The 24,674-nt window shown below is 45.9% G+C and overlaps 1 protein-coding gene across 2 annotated transcripts in view; it reads left to right on the top strand.

Annotated features, from left to right (window-relative positions):
- Window positions 1–4,021: 4,021 nt before the first annotated feature.
- Window positions 4,022–24,674, top strand: part of REPS2 (RALBP1 associated Eps domain containing 2) — a 198,940-nt gene continuing 178,287 nt past the window's right edge. The window contains exon 1 of one of the 2 annotated variants that reach the window (XM_030202300.1): window positions 4,022–4,585. In XM_030202300.1, the coding sequence (XP_030058160.1) occupies window positions 4,406–4,585 (180 nt within the window). In that variant the 5' untranslated portion in view covers window positions 4,022–4,405. The remainder of the gene's footprint in view (window positions 4,586–24,674) is intronic. The other variant, XM_030202299.1, reaches the window with a different exon arrangement.

Here is a 24,674-nt window from a genome sequence, read left to right as displayed (position 1 = left end):
GGCCAGACCCTAAGTTCAAAATTAGCACTTGGCCATTTACTGCGCGAGTCCTTACCGCTTCCTATTTACTTGGCAGTAAGGGCTCACGTGCTAAACCCCCACAGTAATTAGGCAGTGTACAGCCAGTTACTGTGGGAAACTGCGCGCCCCAACTTCAAAACTACCACTGGACTCCTGCAGCACCCCGGTGTTAGGGTCAATCTGTCACGTGGTACCCCCTACCATGCCTTTGTAAAAGGGACCCTTAGTTTAATGATTTTATTTGTTGCATTTGTATCCCACATTTTCCCACCAATTTGCAGGCTCAATGTGGCTTACATTATGCTGTAGTGGCGATCGCCATTTCCGGATAAAGAATTACAAGTGGTATTGCATTAAGGCACATAAATGGTAAAGTAGAATACAAAGTGGTATTGCAGTGAAGTTCCTGAATGATAGAGTGAATTATAAAATAGGTTAGATTCCCTCTTCAGGCACAGGCAGCTCCTTGTGACTCTGGGCAAGTCACTTAACCCTCCATTGCCCCATGTAAGCCGCATTGAGCCTGCCATGAGTGGGAAAGCGCAGGGTACAAATGTAACAAAAATAAAATAGATACTATTGGAGATTCTACATGGAATGTTGCTACTATTGGAGATTCTACATGGAATGTTGCTACTCTTTGAGATTCTACATGGAATGTTGCTACTCTTGGAGATTCTACATGGAATGTTGCTACTATTGGAGATTCTACATGGAATTGCTATTCCACTAGCAACATTCCATGTAGAAGGCTGCGCAGGCTTCTGTTTCTGTGAGTCTGACGTCCTGCACGTACGTGCAGGACGTCAGACTCACAGAAGCAGAAGCCTGCGCGGCCACATTGGTGATCTGCAAGGGCCGACTTCTAGTGGAACCTGAAACTGAACATGTCCAAGACCGAGCTTATCGTCTTTCCACCAAAACCCACTTCTCCTCTTCCTCCACTTTCTATCTCAGTTGATAACACCCTCATCCTCCCCGTCTCATCTGCCCGCAACCTCGGAGTCATCTTTGACTCCTCTCTCTCCTTCTCTGCGCATATCCAGCAGATAGCCAAGACCTGTCGCTTCTTCCTCTTTAACATCAGCAAAATACGCCCTTTCCTCTCTGAACACACCACCCGAACTCTCGTCCACGCTCTCATTACCTCTCGCCTGGACTACTGCAACTTACTCTTCACCGGCCTCCCACTTAGCCATCTATCCCCCCTTCAATCTGTTCAGAACTCTGCTGCATGTCTTATATTCCGCCAGAACCGATATACTCATATCACCCCTCTCCTCAGGTCACTTCACTGGCTTCCGGTCAGATACCGCATTCAATTCAAGCTTCTCCTTCTTACCTACAAATGCACTCTGCTGCCCCTCACTATCTTTCTACCCTCATCTCCCCTTACGTTCCTGCTCGTAACCTCCGTTCACAGGATAAATCCCTCCTCTCAGTACCCTTCTCCACCACCGCCAACTCCAGGCTCCGCTCATTCTGCCTCGCCTCACCCTATGCTTGTAACAACCTTCCTGAACCCTTACGCCAAGCCCCCTCCCTGCCTGTCTTCAAGTCTTTGCTTAAAGCCCACCTCTTCAATGCTGCGTTCGGCACCTAACCCTTACAGTTCAGTGAATCCAGACTGCCCCAATTTGACTGCCCCTATCGGACCGACCGTTCACTTGTCTATTAGATTGTAAGCTCTTTGAGCAGGGACTGTCTCTCTTTGTTAAATTGTACAGCGCTGCGTAACCCTAGTAGCACTCTAGAAATGTTAAGTAGTAGTAGTAGTAGTAGTAGTAGTTAGGGTGGTGGACTTTGGTCCTGGGGAACTGAGTTCGATTCCCACTTCAGGCACAGGCAGCTCCTTGTGACTCTGGGCAAGTCACTTAACCCTCCATTGCCCCATGTAAGCTGCATTGAGCCTGCCATGAGTGGGAAAGCGCGGGGTACAAATGTAACAAAAAAAAAAAAGATAATCAACTATAGAAAGCTAATTTCCGGCATGAGAGATAAAGAGGTAGTGGCAGCGAAGGTTATCAGTCTTGTGTATAGAGTTCGGTTGTGTCTAGTTCATGTAAAGTCTAGTCTAGTATTTAGGATGGGTCATTATGGAATGCCTTCTTGAACAGGTTGGTTTTCAGTAGTTTTCAGAAGATTGTTAGGTCATGCATTGTTTTTATGGCCTTTGGTAGTGCGTTCCATATTTGCGCGCTTATGTAGGAGAAGCTGGATGCATATGTGGATTTATATTTAAGTCCTTTGCAGCTGGGGTAATGGAGATTCAAGAATGCGCGTGCTGATCTTTTTGTGTTCCTAGTTGGCAGGGCTATGAGGTCTGTCATGTGGGTCGGGGCTTCACCGTGAACGATTTTGTGGACCAGGGTGCAAACTTTGAACGTGATTCGTTCTTTTAAAGGGAGCTAGTGTAGTTTTTCTCTTAGGGGGTTTGGCGCTTTCGTATTTCGTTTTTCCAAATATGAGTCTGGCTGCTGTGTTTTGGGCAGTTTGGAGTTTCTTAACGATTTGTTCTTTGCATCCGGCATAGATGGCATTGCAGTAATCTAGGTGGCTTAGCACCATTGATTGTACCAGGCTGCGGAATATTTCCCTTGGGAAGAAAGGTTTAATTCTTTTGAGTTTCCACACTGAGTGGAACATTTTCTTTGCTGTATTTTTCGCATGGTTTTTGAGAGTAAGATTTCTGTCAATTGTAACTCCAAGAATTTTCAGACTATCTGAAAATAGTTGGGTGTGTAGAATTAAGGGGATATGAGAAACTTTTAAAAAATATACTTCTAGGTGCTTTGTAAACCTGCACCACAAGAGAATCCTCCTCTAAAAAGCAGTCTTTTTTTTTGTTACATTTGTACCCCGTGCTTTCCCACTCATGGCAGGCTCAATGCGGCTTACATGGGGCAATGGAGGGTTAAGTGACTTGCCCAGAGTCACAAGGAGCTGCCTGTGCCTGAAGTGGGAATTGAACTCAGTTCCTCAGGACCAAAGTCTACCACCCTAACCACTAGGCCACTCACTAGCAACATTCCATGTAGAAGTCGGCCCTTGCAGATCAGCAATGTGGCCGCGCAGGCTTCCGTGAGACTCACAGAAACAGAAGCCTGCGCAGCCTTCTACATGGAATGTTGCTAGTGGAATAGCAACATTCCATGTAGAATCTCCAATAGTAGCAACATTCCATGTAGAATCTACAATAGTATCTATTTTATTTTTGTTACATTTGCACCCTGCACTTTCCCACTCATGGTAGGCTCAATGCAGCTTACATGGGGCAATGGAGGTTAAGTGACTTGCCCAGAGTGGGAATCAAACTCAGTTCCCCAGGACCAAAGTCCACCACCCTAACCACTAGGCCACTCCTCCACTCCACTTTGTACCAAAGAAGGCTAGTTTTGATTGTGGAAGAGGTGAGCAGATTTCCCAGCTGAACACATTGCTCCAGGTCACAAAGAGAAGTTAGCCAGAGGTTAGGTGTGTGACCTGTAGCAAGGGAAAATGCCAATGGATAAAAGTGCAGCTATCCTGCCTGGAACTGTAAATTCCTGCATTCGTCCCCCTTTTGTAGGAGCAGCAGGGGGCTGTGTAAACCAGACAGACTGAGGTATATAAAACTCCCACTGCCACGCCTTGAGGCCTTGGACAAGAGCTAAATTCGATATAAATAAAGAAGCTGTTTATACTTATACATCTGCTACTTATACGTGCAAGCGACTTCTAAGGTTTTTTGTACAATTCACTCCAAAAGAATTCGACCTAATTAGAAACGAAAGAACGTGAAGTAACTCGAGTGGCCAGTGGGTGGCACGAATTAATCTAATTTAAGAAGACTTCACTGATAGTTTGACAAGTAGGATACATACAAGCCCGAGTTTCAGCCTGCAGCAACCAGCAAGGTAGAATTAAGCCCCACCCGAAAGCCCTCGGGAGACCAAACAAAAAAAACAAAAACAGGATAAACCAAAACCTGGAGGATTGTCAGACAGGAAGAATTAAAACAAACAAAAACCAAAAAAAAAAAAGCAAGATGCCCTCACCTCCAGCAACCGAGGCTGGAAGGCGATGAAAACAATTTTAATACCTAACAAGTGCTGCTGTGTGAGGGGACAGAAGCTGCTTCTGAAAGCCAAAAGAAAGCAAATCCTGGTGAAGCAAGAAAAGTGAGAGCTGGATGTGCTAACACGCCCCTGAGAGGTGCTGCTTGTTCCACACAGGCCAGCAGTCAGCAGCACTTCACTGCAGAGAGAGAACCAACCAGCCACACACGCACGCACAGCATTAGCAGAGCAGAGGAGGACATTTCTCCTGGAACAGCACCCACCTGCAACCTCCCTCCCTCTCCTCTAAGCTGAGCCAGCGGAGGCTGGAAGGGCAGCCTGTGCCCATGGAGCAGGCATCTGCAGCCGGGGACCTCTTGCTGCCCCTGAGTGACAGCGAGCAGAAATGGTACTCGGAGCTGTTCTCTCGGTGCCAGGCGGAGGGCACAGGCAGGGCAGCTGCCAGGGGAAGCAAAGTGGCTGAGCTGTTCCTGGCCTCGCAGCTGCCTGCCGACACTCTGAACCAGGTGGGTGAGCAGGGCACAGCCTCATCATGGGCAGGATCTGGCAGAGCAGAAAAGTTTGACAGGGTTTTTTTTTTTCCTTTGTAGTGCCAGGCAGACCACACAAGGGGCTTCATTCCTAGCTGATTCCTATGACTGGTACCATCACGTCTTTTTTCACTATATCCAGTATCCGTTCAAGTGTTTTTCTTCTGATGAATGAAAATCCTTAGAGTTGTCTCAGAGAGTTTAATTACTGCTAAGGGTCATTATAGTTGTTAGAAAGCTGGACTGAAAAGCCCCTTGAATTGTGTGGAGAAAGTTAGCTGGTTTCTGGAATTTGGTGGTCTAAAGTTTTCCTGGGTTTCATTAACACGTTTTAGTGCCCCAAAGGCCTTTCAATTCAAAGTGAACCACCCTATATGTGTTGGAAACCTGATGTTACCAGCCTGGGCTTTTTCTGCTTTGTTCATCTGTAAAGTAAATTTACATTAAATGATCTGGTCTTGTCTGCTTGCAGTTGGCTCTAGAAAGCAAAAAAAAAAAAAAAAAAAGTCCAACTATCTAAGAATTGCAAACAGTGACCTTTCCTGGTTGTTAGGGATGTGCATTGAGGTGTCCTTTTACTAAGCTGTGGTAAGCACTAATTTATGCTTACTGCAGGTTAAAAGTGTTATTACTGTGGGGCGAACCTAGGCATCCCACTGTAGTTTTGTGTTTAGCACGCATTACCCATGTGCTAAAAAATAGAAAAAAATGATAACTTGCTCTGAATAAATAGAAAATTGGGATTTTTTATGGCTGTGGTAAAAATAAGATGAGGGTGTGGGAATGACCTGCATAAGGGTGGGCTAAGGTTACCACAGGTTTGTAAAAGGACCCCATAATGCATGCAAAATTGATTTAATGTATGTTAACTTACCCCTCCCCCTGCCCCCCCCCCCCCATTTAATAAGCCGCGTGACAGTTCTGACAGTTCATTCAAAGTGACTGGACTGCATCAGCATTAGCGCACGGCTTAGTAAACAGGGGGGGTTAAGAATTAATCGATTTGCACAAGCACTGATTTGAATTTTGTTTTTGTTAAAATGAATGTGTGAAACCTTGAAAAACACTATAATATTGGGGGGAAAATGTTGAAAAATCCTAAAATAAACTGCAAAGTTTTTGCCTGTGCACATCCCTACTAGTTATAGTGACTGAACCCAGGTATCATGAGCACCAGACTACCCCAAAATCTAAAATCAAGTGATTCAGTTAATATTATTTACAACGATAAAGAGTATTAGCATTTCACTCTCCTTAGATAAATTAAAAGCAACTGCAGGGTCAACAAAGTCAGATCAAGTTAGTTGTTTTTTTTTTTTTTATTGTATTTTTTTAAACTTTGTAGTTTTTTTTTTTTGTTTTGGTTTGGGTTTTTTTTTGTCTGTTGTTTTTGTCTTGGTATTTGTTCTGAATGCTTCTCCAAGTTGAAAAGCCAGGACTGGCTTACCTCTTCTACCTGGCCTGGAGCTAGCTGGTCGTTCTGCTTCCGCCACAGAAGAGTTAAGTCAGCAAGCCTGTGCTGGTATCACCTTGATGCAGCTGGGAAGTACAAAATACAGCAAGGACAACCTGTGGGGTATCTCAGCCCTTTGTGCAGGGAAAGAGTGTGCTTTATTTTGGTTTATGAAAATGCACGAACAGGAGAAATTAGATATCATCTACAAAGGAAACAGAGTACAGCCAGGCAAAAGTGGTAAACTGATCCTCCCTTGTAGTACAACAGACTGACAAACTAAACTGTGATAATGTGCTGTTAATGAGATGGACATGGGGAAAGCCACTACTTGCCCTGGGATTAGTAGTATGGAATCTTGTTACTCTTTGGGATTCCGGAATCTTGTTACTCTTTGGGATTCCGGAATCTTGTTGTTCTTTGGGATTCCGGAATCTTGCTACTGCAATTTGGATTGGCCGCTGGGGAACACCTAGTCCCATCGGATTTTCAGAATATCCACAATGAATATTTGCGAGTTAGATTTGCATGCAATTGAGGCAGTGCATGCAAATCTACCTCGTGCATATTTTATTATGGATATCCTGAAAATCCGAGGGGACTAGGTGTTCCCCAAGGACTGGGTTGGAGTATCCTCAAAACCTGGCTTATTGCTGGCCCTAAAATACTGGGAGTGCTTATCAAGATGTAATGGGTTGGCGCAGGGGCTTGTGTGGGGGCAGGCGGGATGAACACACCAGTACACCCCCTGCTGTAACAGAGCTTTTCCTCTGTAGCAATAACAGCAACAGACGTAAGCTGCAGTGTGGTCCTTCCCGTGTGGTTGATGTTGGAGGTAGACGTCCCCTACTCACCTGGGGTGCTTTCGATTCTTGCAGTGATGCTGTGTGTGGTCCTTCCCATGTGGTTGATGTTGGAGGTAGACGTCCCCTACTCACCTGGGGTGCTTTCGATTCTTGCAGTGATGCTGTGTGTGGTCCTTCCCATGTGGTTGATGTTGGAGGTAGACGTCCCCTACTCACCTGGGGTGCTTTCGATTCTTGCAGTGATGCTGTGTGTGGTCCTTCCCATGTGGTTGATGTTGGAGGTAGACGTCCCCTACTCACCTGGGGTGCTTTCAATTCTTGCAGTGATGCTGTGTGTGGTCCTTCCCATGTGGTTGATGTTGGAGGTAGACGTCCCCTACTCACCTGGGGTGCTTTCAATTCATGCAGTGGTGCTGTGTCTGTTCATGTTCACATGCATTACTCTACTCCACAGTAGAGCTCATTACTTATTTTGCATTGATGTTTACTAAATAACATGCATTAAAAGCACTGCTAATGTGCGTAACTGATTTAATACTTTGGCACACTTTAGCTTATCAGCCTCTATCTCCCCTAGACTTTGCATGTCTAGGGTTGAAATTCTTTTTGGTGGAATGATTCTGGCCCCTTCCGTGCTCACACTGTGCTGCCTTGATATGATGGATAGCTGGAGAGCCCCAGCACTGAATGGGTGATGGCTCGTTACATTGTTTTTGTTTGTTTTTTTTGTTACATTTGTACCCCGTGCTTTCCCACTCATGGCAGGCTCAATGCGGCTTACATGGGGCAATGGAGGGTTAAGTGACTTGCCCAGAGTCACAAGGAGCTGCCTGTGCCTGAAATGAGAATTGAACTCAGTTCCTTAGGACCAAAGTCCACCACCCTAACCACTAGGCCACTCCTCTAACCACTAGGCCACTCCTCCACTGTTGCTACTATTTGAGATTCTACATGGAATGTTGCTATTCCACTAGCAACATTCCATGTAGAAGTCGGCCCTTGCAGATCACCAATGTGGCCACGCAGGCTTCTGCTTCTGTGAGTCTGACATCCTGCACGTATGTGCAGGACGTCAGACTCACAGAAACAGAAGCCTGCACAGCCTTCTACATGGAATGTTGCTAGTGGAATAGCAACATTCCATGTAGAATCTCCAATAGTAGCTATTTTATTTTTGTTACATTTGTACCCCACGCTTTCCCACTCATGGCAGGCTCAATGCGGCTTACATGGGGCAATGGAGGGTTAAGTGACTTGGTTGAGCAGTCGTTTCCATTTGGAAGCCCCCTTCCACCAATTCCCTGACCTGTGGTGCAACAAAGACATTGGAGTGAACTCCTAATAAATTACCCACTTTATTGGGGACGGCTGAACCAGTTTGGATGAAACCTGAACTTATGGTATTCAGATCACGAGATGGGAGGGCGTAACCTAGTTGTTAGAATGATGGACTGGCAACTAAGAAACCTGATTTGTAGTTTGTGTTTTCCCTATTTGATCATTATAATCATGGGCAAATCACTTTGACAATTCTACGCACCAGGGGCGTAGCCGGGCACACAGTGTTGGGTGGGCTTGAGCCCCAAATGAGTGGGCATGGGAACCCCACCCTCCCAGGTGATCTGACATCTCTTAACTTCACTCCCCTTACCCCCAGTACCTTTTAAATCCTTCAGTGTTGGGCAGGCGGCAAACAGCAACTCATACCAGCTGCTTTCGCCGCACCTGAGCCTTCCCTCTGAAGCAACTTCCTGGACCCGCGAATGGGAAGTTGCATCAGAAGGAAGGCTCAGGGCTGGCACGAGCAGCTCAGTGTGAGTCGCTGCTTCCTTCCGGTCTACCACTGAACAATTTAAAAAGTACCCAGGGGGTTGGGGGAGGATGTTAAGAGATCACCGGAGTCTTGGGGCTTGGGGATCCCCGCCTGCCACAAACCAGCTATGCCATTGCTGGGTGGACCTGAGCTCAAAGTGGGTGAGACTGGGCCCACCCATATCTATGCTACTGAGCAGGGAGGTTTGGTGATAACAGGAGACTGCATGATGTCACAAGGCTGAAGCCACTCTCCACCCAAGAAGGTTTTAATTCTCCCCAATGCTGCTGCCGCCATCTTGGTACACCCAAAACAATGAAAAAGATAGGGTGACAAGCTCCCCCTACTGGCTTCAGGCCACATAATGGGCCAGATAGGCTCATGCTGTCTCCTGTTATCAAACTTCCTTGCTACTGAGGCATCCCAATGCAGTGCGTTAAGAGCCTGTTCTGTAATGGCATCTGGGCACCAAGATGCCTTTACAGAATATTAGCGTAACCTGGTATTGGTTTGTATTACATTAAGGCACGTGCAGTTACCTAGCCATAGAGCTGGTGTAGCTGTGGGCCAGGGCACCTGTAACATACATTTACTTCAGGAAGCAGGTGGAAGCCTGGCTCTTCTCCCAAGCCTTTAATACATAGGGTGACTGACTGTACACCACTCTGCACCTGGACTAGCTTGCAACACAGTGACTTAGATCAGTTCCTTATCTCTTGCTTAACTATACAAAGAACTTGCCTTGAGTTTAGCCAACCATCAAATTATCCCAACTGACTGTGTACCATGCATCTTGTTCCCATCACAATTTCTGCTCTGGGTCCCTAAGCTATATTTATTTATTTATTTTCTGCATTTATATTCCACATTTTCCCACCTCTTTGCAGGCTCAATGTGGCTTACATTATACCGTAGTGGCGATCGCCATTTCTGGAATATGGTATTGTAGAACATCTTTAGCATCATATCTATGTTATTTCAGTGTTTTAAGGTGGGAATGGAACCCAGTTCCCCAGGATTAAAGTCCACTGCTGTAACCACTAGCAACATTCCATCTAGACTCTCAAATAGGGAAAGAGAAATGGGACTTGATATACTGGCTTTCTGTGGTTGTTGCAACTACATTCAAAGCGGTTTACATAGTATATACAGGTACTTATTTGTAACTGGGGCAATGGAGGGTTAGGTGACTTGCTTAGAGTCACAAGGAGCTGCAGTGGGAATTGAACCCATTCCCCCCCCCCCCAGTTCTTAAGCCATTGCACTAGCCATAGGTTAATCCTTCACTATATAATGTGTAGCATGTGTGAAACTGAGGCTGCTGATGCAAAAGTGCCCACGGTGAGAGTGCTGTATCTGGAATAGACTTCCTGAATCAATATGGCAGGCTGCCCCATCTCTGGCCCTATTCATATCAAGGCTAAAAAAAATAAAAAAAAACCTTACTCACCTGTTCGGTACCCATGTTGTTTTAATCATCCCTCTAATAAATGCAACTGCCTAATTCCTTATTTCTCCTGTTTGTCTTGTATAGATTGTAAATTCTGCAGAGCAGGGACCGTCTCTTATGAATGTCTGGTAGTGCTATGGAAGATTAGTAGTACTAGATTTGAGCATTTTTTTTGTTTTTTGTTCTTGGTAATCCCTGAATATAATTAATGAAGTCTTGCTTCTGGAATTATACAATTCCATCTCTTTGTAGTCTGGATTACAAAGCAATGTTATCTGTATAAATTCAGATGAAATAGTCATCTTCTTGTGTCATCCACCAAAGTCATAACTTCTTTATGCCTTTCAGCGCTCATGAGTTAGCCTGACGGTGCAAGTGTCATCCTCATGCAGGGAAGCAGACCACAAATAATTTGCATGATCTGTTCTCATCATAATTGTGGGCCTGAAGTCTGGAAGAGAATCCCCATTTTGTCCTTGACCTGCCATCTTGAGTGTGAGCAGGGCCCATGCTAGGGGGTGACAACCAGGGCAATTGCCCCTGTGCCACAAGCCTTAATCGGAAGGAATCATAGCCTGAAGGGGGACTTTGAAACTCCCTCCGGTTTGTGCCCTGGGCCTCTGCATATCTAACACGGGGGGGCCCTGACTGTGAGGCGCCTTAGGACCATTCAGATGATCTGTTCCGCCTCCTAAATAATTCTCCACTACTGTTTCCCAGGAGAACTATTCTCATTACCAGGGATCTTGCAAAACAGCCCATGGAGCATAACCTGTAAAATGCTTGTATTCAAGTTTAGGAACAACTTAAAGGGCTCTGATCCTCAGGCAGAAATTCCTGGATTAGTGTGAGAAGCCAGGGGAGGAAAGTCCTCTGCGTTACTATGGTAACAACCAGGCCTGTACTGCAGAGCAGACCCACAGACATTGGGTTTCCTTCTCACTGCAGATACTATGAATTAGGCTGCGAAGGTTTGTCTGCAATGACAGATGTGGGGGTGGGGGGTTCCCCAGCATCAACACACACCTTTGCTACTAACGCTTAGGAGTATTAAAAGTTGCTACAATGCTGGAAACAGGAGACAGAAAGCAGAAAAGCATATATATATATATATATATATATATATATTATTTTGGATTTTTGCTCACACCTTTTTCAGTAGTAGCTCAAGGTGAGTTACATTCAAGTACACTGGGTATTTCCCTGGCCCTGGAGGACTAGCAAACTATGTTTGTACCTGAGGCAATAGAGGGTCAAGTGACTTGGCCAAGATCACAAGGAGCAGTCCTGGGATTTGAACTAATGCTCTAACCTCTAGGCCACTCCTCTACTTTAGAATAAAGTCAGATGTGTTTCTGGAGAATTATTACTACTACTACTATTTAACATTTCTAAAGCGCTACTAGGGTTACGCAGCGCTGTACAATTTCACACACATACACCAGTGCTTATATCAGTATTTCCCCTGGATTCTATATATGGAGTCCCAATTTGGGCATGCTGTCGAGATGCTCGTGTAAGTTAATTGGCTAACGAGCCAATTAATGTCAATTATTGGAAGCTTACAATCAATTAGTGGTGATAACTGCACTGATTAGGATTTGCTCACGCATCTGGCTGCACCCTATTCTGTAACGCTGTGCGCCTAAAGCCCATAGGGCCTAATTCTTTATATGGCGGCTAAAATGAACACGCGCTAGGCAATCGTGCCTAAGCGTATTCTAAATGCTGCGTGTAACGACCTAACCCTACGACTCCACCTATTTATCACCTGCCCCTGTGACAACAGCAATGACTCAGACCCGCGTCTCCTCCAATTTTTATTCTTTCCTTTGCTTATCCTGATCCCATCCCTGATTATCTCAATCTAGCCTAAAACTAGCACCTCCTCCTACCTCCTCTACCCCCTCTTTCTCATAATATTACCTACCCTGTTTCCCTGAAAATAAGACAGTGTCTTATATTAATTTTTGCTCCCAAAGATGCGCTAGGTCTTATTTTCAGGGGATGTCTTATTTTTCCATGAAGAAGAATTCACATTTATTGTTGTTCTCTGCCTTCTTTTTTTTTTTTTTCTTTTAACGTCTTTCAACACCACCTCCAACCAGTCCTGCTTGTTTCGAAGCTCCGCCCACGCCCCTCCCACGGAGTTGCAGATTCCCCCCTCCCTTCGATTTCAAACCCCCCCCTCCGCATTACTGACCCCATGCCCCCCCGTGACGTATTTTGTTTTTGAGCAGCACAGGGAACTGAGTGAGTGACACAGCGCGAGGGGCGGGAGGGTGGAACAGCGCGAGCAACTTTGTTGTGATCAGCTGTGCTCCGAGGGCGGGGCTAGCGAGTGGAGGGCGGAGCTATTACGAAGCCGACGAACACTTCAGGGCTTCGGGCTTCACTGCAACGCTGGCGGCTTCAGAACGTTGGATGTGCTTTTTATTAGGTAGGATTATTTTGTCTTTGGGTTGCAGCGAAAAAAATTAAGGTGTCTGTGTCCGTGTCCCATCGGGGCCAAACAAGAACTTTGCTAGGTCTTACTTTCGGGGGAGGCCTTATATTTAGCAATTCAGCAAAACCTCTACTAGGTCTTATTTTCGGGGAAACAGGGTATCTACACATCCCCATTACTCTGCTAAGCTTAGCCTGTTTTTCTCTGCATTGTACTTTGTAATCCTACTACTGTGTAAGCCGCATTGAACCTGCTATGAGTGGGAAAGTGCGGAGTACAAATGTAGCAAATAAATAAATCTACAGGTGATATTTAGAATAAGCTTAGACGTAGTTCATGCGACTAAATCTACATGCGTCCGTTTACACCAGTGAGCAGCTGGTGTAAATCCCTGTACGTAGATTTATTTTTTTATTGCATTTGTATCCCACATTTTCCCACTTCTTTGCAGGCTCAATGTGGCTTACAATACATCATGGATAGTGGAAATATATAAGAAAATAGACATTTAGTATAACATAAGGATTTTGGGTACATGATAATGATAAAGCATGATAACAGTATAACAAGCAAGTATTATAAGACAATTCTGGATAAATGTGGAGGAGATCACATTTTTTGATCATTGTGGTATGCCTTGTTAAAGAGATGGGTCTTCAGTAGTCTGCGGAAGTTAGTTAGTTCATAAATCGTTTTTAAGTTGCGCGGCAGTGCGTTCCAGAATTGTGTGCTCAAGTAGGAGAAGGTTGACGCATGCATTAGTTTGTATTTTAGACCTTTACAGTTGGGGAAGTGAAGATTGAGGTATGTGTGGGATGATTTTTTTACCATTCCTGGGTGGTAAGTCTGTCAGGTCTGACATGTAGGCTGGGGCATCTCCGTGAATGATTTTATGAACTAGGGTCATATTTTGAAGGTGATGCGTTCCTTAAGAGGGAGCCAGTGTAGCTTTTCTCGTAAGGGTTTGGCACTTTCATATTTTGTTTTACCGAATATGAGTCTGGTTGCAGTGTTCTGGGCTGTCTGAAGTTTCTTAATTATTTGCTCTTTGCAGCCAGCGTAGAGTGCATTGCAGTAGTCTAAATGACTGAGTACCATTGATTGTACCAGGTTGCGGAAGATGGTTCTTGGGAAGAAAGGTCTTACTCTTTTTAATTTCCACATTGCACTGGCCCATATTTTATAACGACGCGCATAGATCTTGGAACGTCCATGAAACACCCATTTCCACACCTCTAACCAGGCCTCTTTTTGCCTGCATGTGTTAGAATTTAGGCGCAGTACATTACAGAATACGCTTAGCAATGTACGCGCGTAAATTCTAATTTTTGCCAGTTAGTGCTCGTTATTGTTAAGAGCTGTTAATGCTTAACCGCATGTTGAAACAACTAATCTACGTGCATAGTTATAGAATGCCACCTAGATATACATGCAGAATTGCGTTTAACTGTAGGTGCGCTATATAGAATCTGGGGGATAGCGTGCAACCCAAAATAGAGCGTGACCATGGGAAGAGCATGGGTGGATCGCCACCTACCCCGACCACTGCCTGGACCTGACCTCTACTGTATTGCCGCCTGCCCTGACCACTGCCTGGACCTGACCTCTGCTGCATTGCCGCCTGACCTGACCACTGCCTGGTCCAGACTTCTGCCAGCTCAGAGCTCGCCTCCTCCTCTTGTCTGAACCTGACTCCATCTTGCTGCCCAACTCCTTAATTCCTGTTGGCCACCCAAACCCAGGTGCTCAACCGCTGGGAAACGGCGGTCGCTGCAGGTGAAGCATTTGCGCACAGTGTGGGTTCCTTGTGCTCAACTTAGATGCCAGGATTTACACCAGGTTTCAGCAGGTTTGTAAGTGGTGCCCTTTGTAGAATCGCTCTTAGTGTTGGCTTTTTCCAGTACTGAATACCATTTATGGAATTCCCCCTTTGTGACATTGACCCCACGATGGTGGCCAAATAAAATTGTGTGACTCCCCTAGAGGTGCAGAATAATGATGCATCTATGAGAGCCCACCCAGATTGCACCCCAAAAGTGGGAAGCTCTGATATACTCACATGAATTCACATATATGTGCACAGTGTCACAAACCTGGAACATCAAACTTGGAGCCAGATGTACGCGTCTGCGACACACTTAATACCTCTCTTCTAAGTATCTCAAGGTTGGGCGTGTCTACACTTGGGCACGCCTACTCTGATGTCAGACGCCTTCACTTTAAAACCAGGAACATCTCACTACTTCATTGCCTCAGCTACTACCTTCCTGGTGTCTGGTGCATTTTTCTTCCTTGCTGACTACTGCCTGGACCTGACCTCTACTGGATCGCCGCCTGTCTTGACCACTTCCTGGAACTCATCTCTGCCGCATTGCCGCCTGTCTTGACCACTTCCTGGAACTGCTGCATTGCCGCCTGTCTTGACCACTGCCTGGAACTGACCTCTGCTGGATTGCCGCTGGAACTGACCTCTGCTGGATCGCCACCTGCCCTGACCACTGCCTGGAACTGACCTATGCTGCATTGCCCCCTGACCTGACCACTGCCTGGACCTGACCTCTGCTGCATTGTCGCCTGACCTGACAACTGCCTGGTCCTGACTTCTGCCAGCTCACAGCTTGCCTCCTCCTCTTGTTTGAACCTTAGCCCATCTCGACGCCCGACTCCTTAGGTCCTGTTGGCCACCCAAACCCAGGTGCTCATCCGCTGGGGAACGGAGGTCGCCGGAGGTGAAGCATTGGGTTTCTGACCGCTGGTCTCCGGATCAGCACAGGGGTCACTTACTAATCCTGATATCTGTGACACACAGGCATGTGCTGTATTAGTTTATATTTAGTGATATTTTGGAGAGTAGCCTGTAGTGTGATATAGAGACCCTGACACTTAGCCAGTATGGGTTCTCCTGGAAGGTATTTACTACTACTACTACTTATCATTTCTATAGCGCTACTAGAGGTACGCAGTGCTGTACACTTGAACATGAAGAGACAGTCCCTGCTCGACAGAGCTTACAATCTAATCAGAACAGACAAACAGGCGAGATAAAGGATAAGGACAAAAAGTAGCAAGATTCCGGAATCCCAAAGAGTAGCAAGATTCCGGAATCCCAACTACTACTTATCATTTCTATAGCCCTACTAGACGTATGCAGCACTGTACACTTGAACATGAAGAGACAGTCCCTGCTCAACAGAGCTTACAATCTAATTAGGACAGACAAACAGGACAAACAAGAGATAAGGGAATATTAAAGTGAGGATGATAAAATAAGGGTTCTGAACAAGTGAATAAGGGTTAGGAGTTAAACGTTATGCTTATATAAGGTATTTTCTCTTCATAGCCAGCTCAAGGGGTCTTGGCTCCCTGACCCAACTTTTGGTTTTGCACTATCATCTTATTCAATTGTTTATGTCTGTGTAATACTGAGGGAGCAAATGGTCAGAGTGGACAGTAGAATTTATGGAAGTGACCAGATATTGGAGTGAATGAGTGAGAGACCTGTAAAGAGTAGACAATACTCTGTGAACCAGGACCCCCCCCCTGGAATTTGGCAGTATGTGTTGGAGCCCAGAACTTCCCCTTCATATGCATTCTACCTGGGGACTGGTGACAGACATTAACTCAGACGATCTGCTAATTGTGCAGTTACAATAGTACACAATTATACCTGACTATACTCTTCAAAATGGAGATGGAAAGGATGGAATTTTGAGGAGCTGATAAATTTAGATGAGGAAATGAAAACAAAAACTCAACAAGTACTACAGGAAGCAGGCAATGAATAGAACCAGATGTGAAGTGCTAATGCGTAAATTAACTATCCTTGAACCCAGTTGACACACAGTTTATTTTTAGGATACTGGCTAGTAACGCGAATGACCCGAATTCTGCAGAAACAAGATAATCCAGCAAATACAACAGTACTGGGGGCAGATTTCAGCCCGTTTCTATAACCCTAAAGACGGACTTTTTTTGTGCTAGATAAAGACAAATATCACATGATTCTCTTTGTGCAGAATTCACGTATCTGTATTTTGGTTAATGTTTTTTCTTCGTTCATAAACAAAATATCAACCAGCAAAGGATCCCCTTTTCTCTAGGTAGAGATTGAAATGCTGTATAGTTCTGCTTTTCTGGAGTATCCGTAAGAGTAAGGAATAACACTTCTCATACATCATAATATTTCGTTGGCTGTTGTACAAGAGGCTGTTATTCCGTCCTTGCCGAATGTCACACTGCACGGGTGCAGAGAGCTCATCCTCATTCAACTTTATGAAGACGCGTCAATTATTAAATTCAAAACCAATTATTGAAAATACAAACAGGATAGCTTTGATCTTACTAGAGAATGGGGTCAAAAACAGAACAAGGTCTCTGAATTGTCCCCACAGATGTATTAATGTCTTCTTTCAGTCTGCAGCTGAATGAGGTAAAAGGGCAGTGCTTTCAGTGGAGTCTGGAAGCCAGGTAGTAGGAAACCGGGCTTTAAATCTTCCTAATGCTTCCTGTGACCTTGGGCAGATTACTTCACCCTCCATTGCCTCAGATAAAAGAAACCTTGAGCTAGGGAACCAAGTCTCTAAATTGGTGCCTCCATATGGGTGTGCTGATGCCAAGCACTGGGTGCCAGTTCTATAACGGTACCCATAGGTGCCGACTCTTTGGGTGCTCGAGCACTCCCAATATTTCACCCGCCGAAACCGGAAGTTCCCTTTGCCAGCCTGGTGCCTGCCCTTGCCTCCCTGAGTGCCGCCCAGAATTTTAAAAGTCATCTTACCTCGGGGTCTCGGCGGCAGCAGTGACAGGCGTACAGGCTCGGCGCTTCAGCCTTCTCTCTCGCTCCGCTCTGGTCCTGCCCTTGCGGAAACAGGCAATGAGGGCGAGACCAGAGCGGAGCGAGAGAGAAGGGAAGGCTGAAGCGCTGAGCCTGTATGCCTTTCACTGCTGCCGCTGAGACCCCGAGGGAAGGCTGAAGCGCCAAGCCTGCATGTCTTTCACTGCTGCTGCCTGGACCCTGAGCAGGTAAGATGACTTTTAAAATTCGGAACTCGGAGGGAGGGAGGGGGATGGGCCTGGATCTCGGAGGGGGGGGAGGGAGGAGAGGGAGGGAGGGGGACGGGGGGGGGGGGGGGAGGGAGGGGGAATGCACCACCTGTAAAAAAAAAAAAAAAAAATTCAGCTCCCCCAATCATTTTGAAAAGTAGGCTCCTATGATCGTACCTGTGCATTAAGATACCATTATAGACTTACTAGTATAAGTTTATCGTTTATTAAAATTTACTAATCCACTTTTATCACTAAAGCAAATCAAGGCGGGGTACAATAAAATAAGCTTAAAAATTAATTGGGAAAGGAAGCCATAATAGTAAAAGGCCGGTAAATATACAACCAAGAAGTTCACACAATCGAATCCACTAGGTGTGCCAAAGTTTTCCTGCTAACGTGGAAAACATTTGTGCCTGAAAAAACGCTGAAGTTTTAGTCGTGCCTTGAGCTAGCTTTACAGTCGGTGTGATTTATTAAATTCGAAGAGGCAAGAGCAACTCTGTTCCTTGAAAGCTAAGCTGTTAGATTTTTTTTTTTTTTACTTTTGTCAGGCTTAAGTTTGTTGATCCAGAAATTGGTTGTAAGTGGAGATTTAAATAATCTTATTGAAAGTTTTTTTTTTTTTTTTTTTTTTTTTTTAATGCCTATGATGAGTGTTCACCCTGTAAGCTTTGGAGGTGAGGGCACCAGGCTTTTTCCCTTTCAAGATTTTTTTTGTACTCCACAAGTTGTTTTGAAGCTTGGGAAAGTACTTCAGCTAAATATATGGGAGAGTATCTTTCAGAATTAATGTGTAAATGGGTGTGCTTATGCGCACCAAGCGACGCACGGAACTATCATTCTATAAATTATGCATGTGCCTCGAAGACATGCCCATGACCTACCCGTGTTCTGCCCATGCATATGCCCCCCTTCAGTGATACACTATACCGTAACAACTTAGAAAACTACCTTATAGAATACGTCTTACTCAGATTTACACAGGACTCACAGCACAGATCAGCGAATGTGCCGGAGACCGGCGCTGAAGAAACTAAGGCTGGTGAGGGTTGGGGACCTTCGCCAGCAAAGGTACCTTGCGGCGGGCGGGGGTGGGGGTCAGCAACTGGGGGAGGCAGACTAAATTGTGCCCCCCCTCCCACCAAGGTCTGTCTGCGTCTCTGTTACTAGTGTGTAAAGCTTATGCATTGGGGAAGAAGTGCGTATTTAAGCATTGGATTCAGGAGGAGCCTCCATCCTTTTGGTACTGGAGAAATAGTTCCCATGCGTTTGTTATGGGAATCAAGTACCGCTCGGAATTCCCCAAAGGGAAGGAGGGCTTTCATGTCTGGGATTGTTACTTGCAAACTATCTCCCACAAAGCAAGACATGCAGTATTGAACAGGTTTCAGAGTGGTTCCTAAGTTGCTACTGTTATATTAGGAGTGTTTTGGGCAGTGCTTTTTTTTTTGTGTGCCGGTACGAACCGGTATGGGGTACTGGCACCTTTTTTGTGAGGTCCAGATCACCTGCCCGCTCCCTTCCGTTCGTGCACCTGTGCTCCCTGCTTTGAAATCTTTAATTTACCCGAAGTCGCGGCGAACCGGCATAAAAACAGCAGGCAGGCAGGCTCCCTTCCTCATCGCTTCCCTTCCCTCTCAGCGCGTCCTGCCGTCCTCTGATGTAATTTCCTTTCCGTGAGGGCGGGACGCGCTGAGAGGGAAGGGAAGTGAGGAGGAGGCGAGCCTGCCTGCCAGTGCCTGCCTGCCTGCTGCTTTTACTGCCGGTTCGCTGCGACTTCGGGTAAACTAAAGATTTCAAGGCAGGGAGCACGGGTGCATGAACAGAAAGTTGGGGAGCTGAGGGAGGGCGGGGGGGGGGCTGGGGTTTGAACGAATCGCTGGACATGGAGGGGACGGGAGGGTAGGGGAGAGAGGAGAATTGCTGGACATGGAGGGGAGGGCAGGGGAGAAAGGAGAATCGCTGGACATGGATTTGAGGGGAAGGCAGGGGAGATTTGCTGGACATGGAGGGGAGGGCAGGGGAGAAAGGAGAATCGCTGGACATGGATTTGAGGGGAAGGCAGGGGAGAATTGCTGGACATGGAGGAGAGGGCAGGGGAGAAAGGAGAATCGCTGGACATGGATTTGAGGGGAAGGCAGGGGAGAATTGCTGGACATGGATAGGAGGGGAGGGCAGCGGAGGGAGGAGAATCACTAGACATGGATGGGAGGGGATGGTAGGGGAGAGAGGAGACATGCTGGACATGGATGGGAGGGCAGGGAAGAGAGAATTGCTGGACATGGGTGGGAGGGCAGGGGAGAGGAGAATCGCTAGACATGGATGGGAGGGCAGAGGAGAGAGGAGATGCTGGACATGGATGAGAGGGAAGGGCAGGGAAGAGAGAATTGCTGGACATGGATGGGAGGGCAGGTGAGAGGAGAGTCGCTGGATATGGAGGGGAGAGCAGGGGGAGAGGAGAATTGTTGGGCATGTATGAGAGGGGAGAGAGGAGAATCGCTGGACATGGATGGCAGGGGAGGACAGGGGATAGAGGGGAATCACTGGGGAGGGGAGGGAAGGGGAGGACAGGGGATAGAGGGGAATCACTGGGGAGGGAAGGGCAGGGGAAAGAGGAGACATGCTGGACATGGATGGAGGGGAGGGAAGACAGGAAGGAGTTGCACATGGATGGGAGGGGAGGGCAGGGGAGAGAGGAGAAATGCTGGAAATGGATGGAGAGGAGAGCAGGAGATAGAGGAGAATTGCTGGACATGGATGGATGGAGCAGTTGGCAGGGAGAGAGGAGAAATGCTGGACTTGGATGGAGGAGAGGGGAGAGAGAATTATTGCTTTATATGGATACAGGGGAGGGAAGAGAGGAGAAATGCTGGACATGGATGGAGGGGAGGAGAGAGGAGAAGTGCTAGATATGGATGGAGGGAAGGAAAGAAAAAAGAAGATGCACATGGATGGAGATGAGGGAAAGGGAAGAGAGGAGAAAAACTCCACATGGATGGAGAAAATAGGCAAAAGCTGGATCCACATTATACCCCCTCCAGTCAATTCCACGGAGGAGGACCCAGCTTTTACTTATGGATGTAGAGCAAGAAATGAAGAAGAAAGGAGGAAAGTAAAGAAATAAATGGAAAGGAAGCCCTGGAAACGGAGTTAAGAGAACAGATAGAGAGCAGCAGAATCAGAGACTGGGACCAATATGGATAGAAAAACAAAGTCACCAGACAACAAAGGTAGAAAAAAATCATTTTATTTTCATTTTAGTGTTTGGAATATGTCCAGTTTGAGAATTTACATCTGCTGTCTTATTTTGCACTGGGTATACTGGAGCTGTAACAGCTTATAGAAATTATTTATAATGAAAAAAAAATCACGTAATTTTTTTCTCCTATACTAGTATAATATTTTCAATTATGTCTGTTTATATGCGCCATGGCTGGCATAAGGGGTGTGGCTAATGTGGGTGTGGCTATAACAGGGGTGGAGCCATATGTGGTGACCCCATCCACAATGAGTACCAGCACCTTTTGTTCTACAAAAAAAGCACTGGTTTTGGGGTTCTCTGCTTGGGTAGGGGAGGACGGATTGGGAATATTGGATGTTAACTCTTCAATGATGACCTGGGGTCATAAGAGCCCAGACGCCAGGTCATCTCGGTGTCTGTTTAAGATCTGGGTTAAAGTAGGGTTGGGGGGAGGGGGTGCTCTTGCGAACAAACTAGGGTAATGAAGGGGGGAGGGTGCATGAGTTTTCTCACAAAACAAAACTGGGATCGTGCGTTATCCAGCTCTTTGCTGTATGATGTTTTCACTTATTATTTTGTTCTTTTCGATTGCTGTCTCGTAATCGATTGCTGCTTTTGTTTAGATTTGTTGTTTACTTATTAGATGTTGGATTTGTTAGATCCTGAATAAAAACAGTTAAACCTTATAAAATCGCCCCCCCCCCCCCCCAGACGGCTTTAGCCATTAGGGGCACTCTTTGTAAGATAATTTTGGGACAGTCTCTCTGTTGTGTAGTTTTAGAAGGTGCAGACGAGATGAATTACCGGCATGTAAAAGCACGGAGGGCGCTGGTTTCATGCAGAAAAAGAAATTGGGAAAGTTTACAGTCAACTTTCCCCTTCTGGGAGCCATGAGATCTGTGTTTGGCTTGATTCAGCAGCTCTAGAGACAGCAAAATGTTTCTTCTCCCCTTGTAAAGGAAACTCCCATTTTAGGAAGAGGTGGATAGCTGTGGTGTGCAGATAACCTAGTTTGTTTTTGGAACAGCTGTCACACTGTGCAGCCTCTGTAACATCCAATACAAATATTGTTTTCCAGATTTGTGTATATGTATGTATACATATATTATTAGAATGGTAATGATTCTATTTATATTAGTTTGCCATTTTAATGTAATTGTTTTCAATAATTCAAAATCTTGCCCGAAGAGATTTCATTGTTTTTGTTTTTTTTTTTTTGCTACTGTAAAATCCAGGCATGCACAGGGGGGAAGTAATACAGAATAACATTAATACCCAAAGTCTGCTACTGGAGCTAAACCCCACATTTAAACCTAGGATCCTGTATTAGAAATGTGATCTGTTTGGACCTGATGTTCAAAACTCTAGCGCTAGAGGCAAGAACGCACATCCTATAGTGCAAAAACAGCACTGAAAACTACCCCCCCCCCCCCCAATGCCCAAAGTAAATGGGGTGCATGCTAGTGAAGTGAAAGCAAGGGGGAGGTACTTGACTGACACATGCGCACAAGAGCTGCGCTTACCGCAAAACTCCCGTGCTCATGTGCCAGGCGAAACAGGAACTGCAAGAGCACATTGGCACCCTTCCCATGTGCCATGATATATAACCCCCCCCCCAAAAAAAAAAAAAAACCTTTGCAGATTAAATCCCCTTAGATGCTCACACCAAAGCACAGGAAAGGGAAATAGGACTTGACATACCGCCTTTCTGAGGTTTTTGCAACTACATTCAAAGCGGTTTACATATATTCAGGTACTTATTTGTACCAGGGGCAATGGAGGGTTAAGTGACTCGCCCAGAGTCACAAGGAGCTGCAGTGGGAATGGAACTCAGTTCCCCAGGATCAAAGTCCACTGCACTAACCACTAGGCAACTCCTCCACTGGAGCTGATACTGTGATGTCATAATGCCTCATTTCACCAATGCCTGAGCCAACCTCATCAGTGATGTCACAATGGCTTGATTGCCCAATACTTGGGTCACTTCTGATATTGTGATGTCATAAGGGAAAGGGGAAAAGGGAAATGGGACGTGATATGCCACCTTTCTGTGGTTTTTGCAACTACATTCAAAGTGGTTTACATAGTATATTCAGGTACTTATTTTTGTACCAGGGGCAATGGAGGATTAAGTGACTTGCCCAGAGTCACAAGGAGCTGCAGTGGGAATCGAACTCAGTTCCCCAGGATCAAAGTCCACTGCACTATCCACTAAGCTACTCCTCCACTAGCAACATTCCATGTACAATCTCAAATAGTAGCAACGGAATCTCAACATTCCATGTAGAATCTCCAATAATAGCAAGTAGAATCTCAAATAGTAGCAACATTCCATCTAGAATCTCAAATAGGGAAAGGGAAATGAGACTTGATATAGTGGTTTATAATATTATCACCTGACTTGAATCCATTGCAATGCATTTAAATTCAATTTGCACTGATCTGCGTGCTGCACACATTAACATACACACAGTTCTGGCGCAAATTGCTCCTACCACTGGCATTAGGTTTTGAGCCTCTGGGCCTTTGTAGCATCTCCGGCTCCCATGCTTTCATTAACATGGGCAGATGGGACCAGCCCCCACCCCTTCTAGCTGCCCTTGAGACACAATGAAGAGAATTGGGGTGTGGGAAATTAAGACTGCAGCTTTATTAATAAATTAACAGTAAAAACTTGCAAATATACCTCTGCAAAATGCTGACCATGACATGTAAATGTCTGTTGTAAGGAAGATACATGTGTTCAGGGATGGCGAGAGACAAAGCTGGGCCCTGGGCAAGCATTGCACACCCCTCCCCCCCCCCACCTGCTCACTGCTGCTGCCACCACACCCCTGCCTGCCTACTACTTTTGCCATCCCTTCACTCGGTTCAATATCTCTCTTGCAAGCAAGCCAAACCACCACAAGGGTGGAGGTACACAAATTCCTAAGAAAAGTAGAATCTGAGGAAAGGGGGGGTAGGAGGAGTAGGCTCTTGAACAACACTAGTAGGCGACGTAGATTAGGAACAATCTCTTTATTTAAATATACACTCGACTCAACACAGCCGTGTTTCGGTGCTACAGACGCCTTCTTCAGGAGTCTTGTGATATATAAATATACGAATATTAAGCTCAAAGAGAATGAAAGCAAGGCTTCTGCTACAATTGTAATCCACTGCCGATGCAGGAAAAAAAACTCAGCGTATTCAATTGCACTTGAATACGCTGAGCTTTTTTTTCCTGCATCGGCAGTGGATTACAATTGTAGCAGAAGCCTTGCTTTCATTCTCTTTGAGCTTAATATTCGTATATTTATATATCACAAGACTCCTGAAGAAGGCATCTGTAGCGCTGAAACACGGCTGTGTTGAGTCGAGTGTATATTTAATAAAGAGATTGTTCCTAATCTACGTCGCCTACTAGTGTTGTTCAAGAGCCTACTCCTCCTACTCCCCCTTTCCTCAATATCTCTCTTGTCTTTCCCTCCTCCCCTTGGCAGTGTTCCTGCGGGCTGCAACTTACCTCTGGCTGGCTTCCGAAGTGTTTCGTCTGCTGTGTGTCCCACCTGTGTGAACACAGGAAGTTGTGTCAGAGGAGGCAGGACAAAGCAGAGGGAATACTACGGAGGCAAGCCGGAAGCAGGTAGCTTTCTTTTTTGATGTTACCAGTAGCCGAGGGAAGGAGGGAAAGACGAGAGAGAATTTAATGCTGGTTTGCATTTGTGCCATCCCATAGCAACTGCTTATGGCTGCCCCCCCCCCCCCCCTTGGAGGCTGACCCAGAGGAATCTTGCTCCCCTCTTGGCAGCCCTGCATATGTTTGGGGTT

Source organism: Microcaecilia unicolor, chromosome 4 (genome assembly GCF_901765095.1).
Source record: "Microcaecilia unicolor chromosome 4, aMicUni1.1, whole genome shotgun sequence".
NCBI lineage: Eukaryota > Metazoa > Chordata > Amphibia > Gymnophiona > Siphonopidae > Microcaecilia > Microcaecilia unicolor.
The sequence above is the reverse complement of the archived record's forward strand: the minus strand, read 5'-3'. Positions and strand labels throughout refer to the sequence as shown.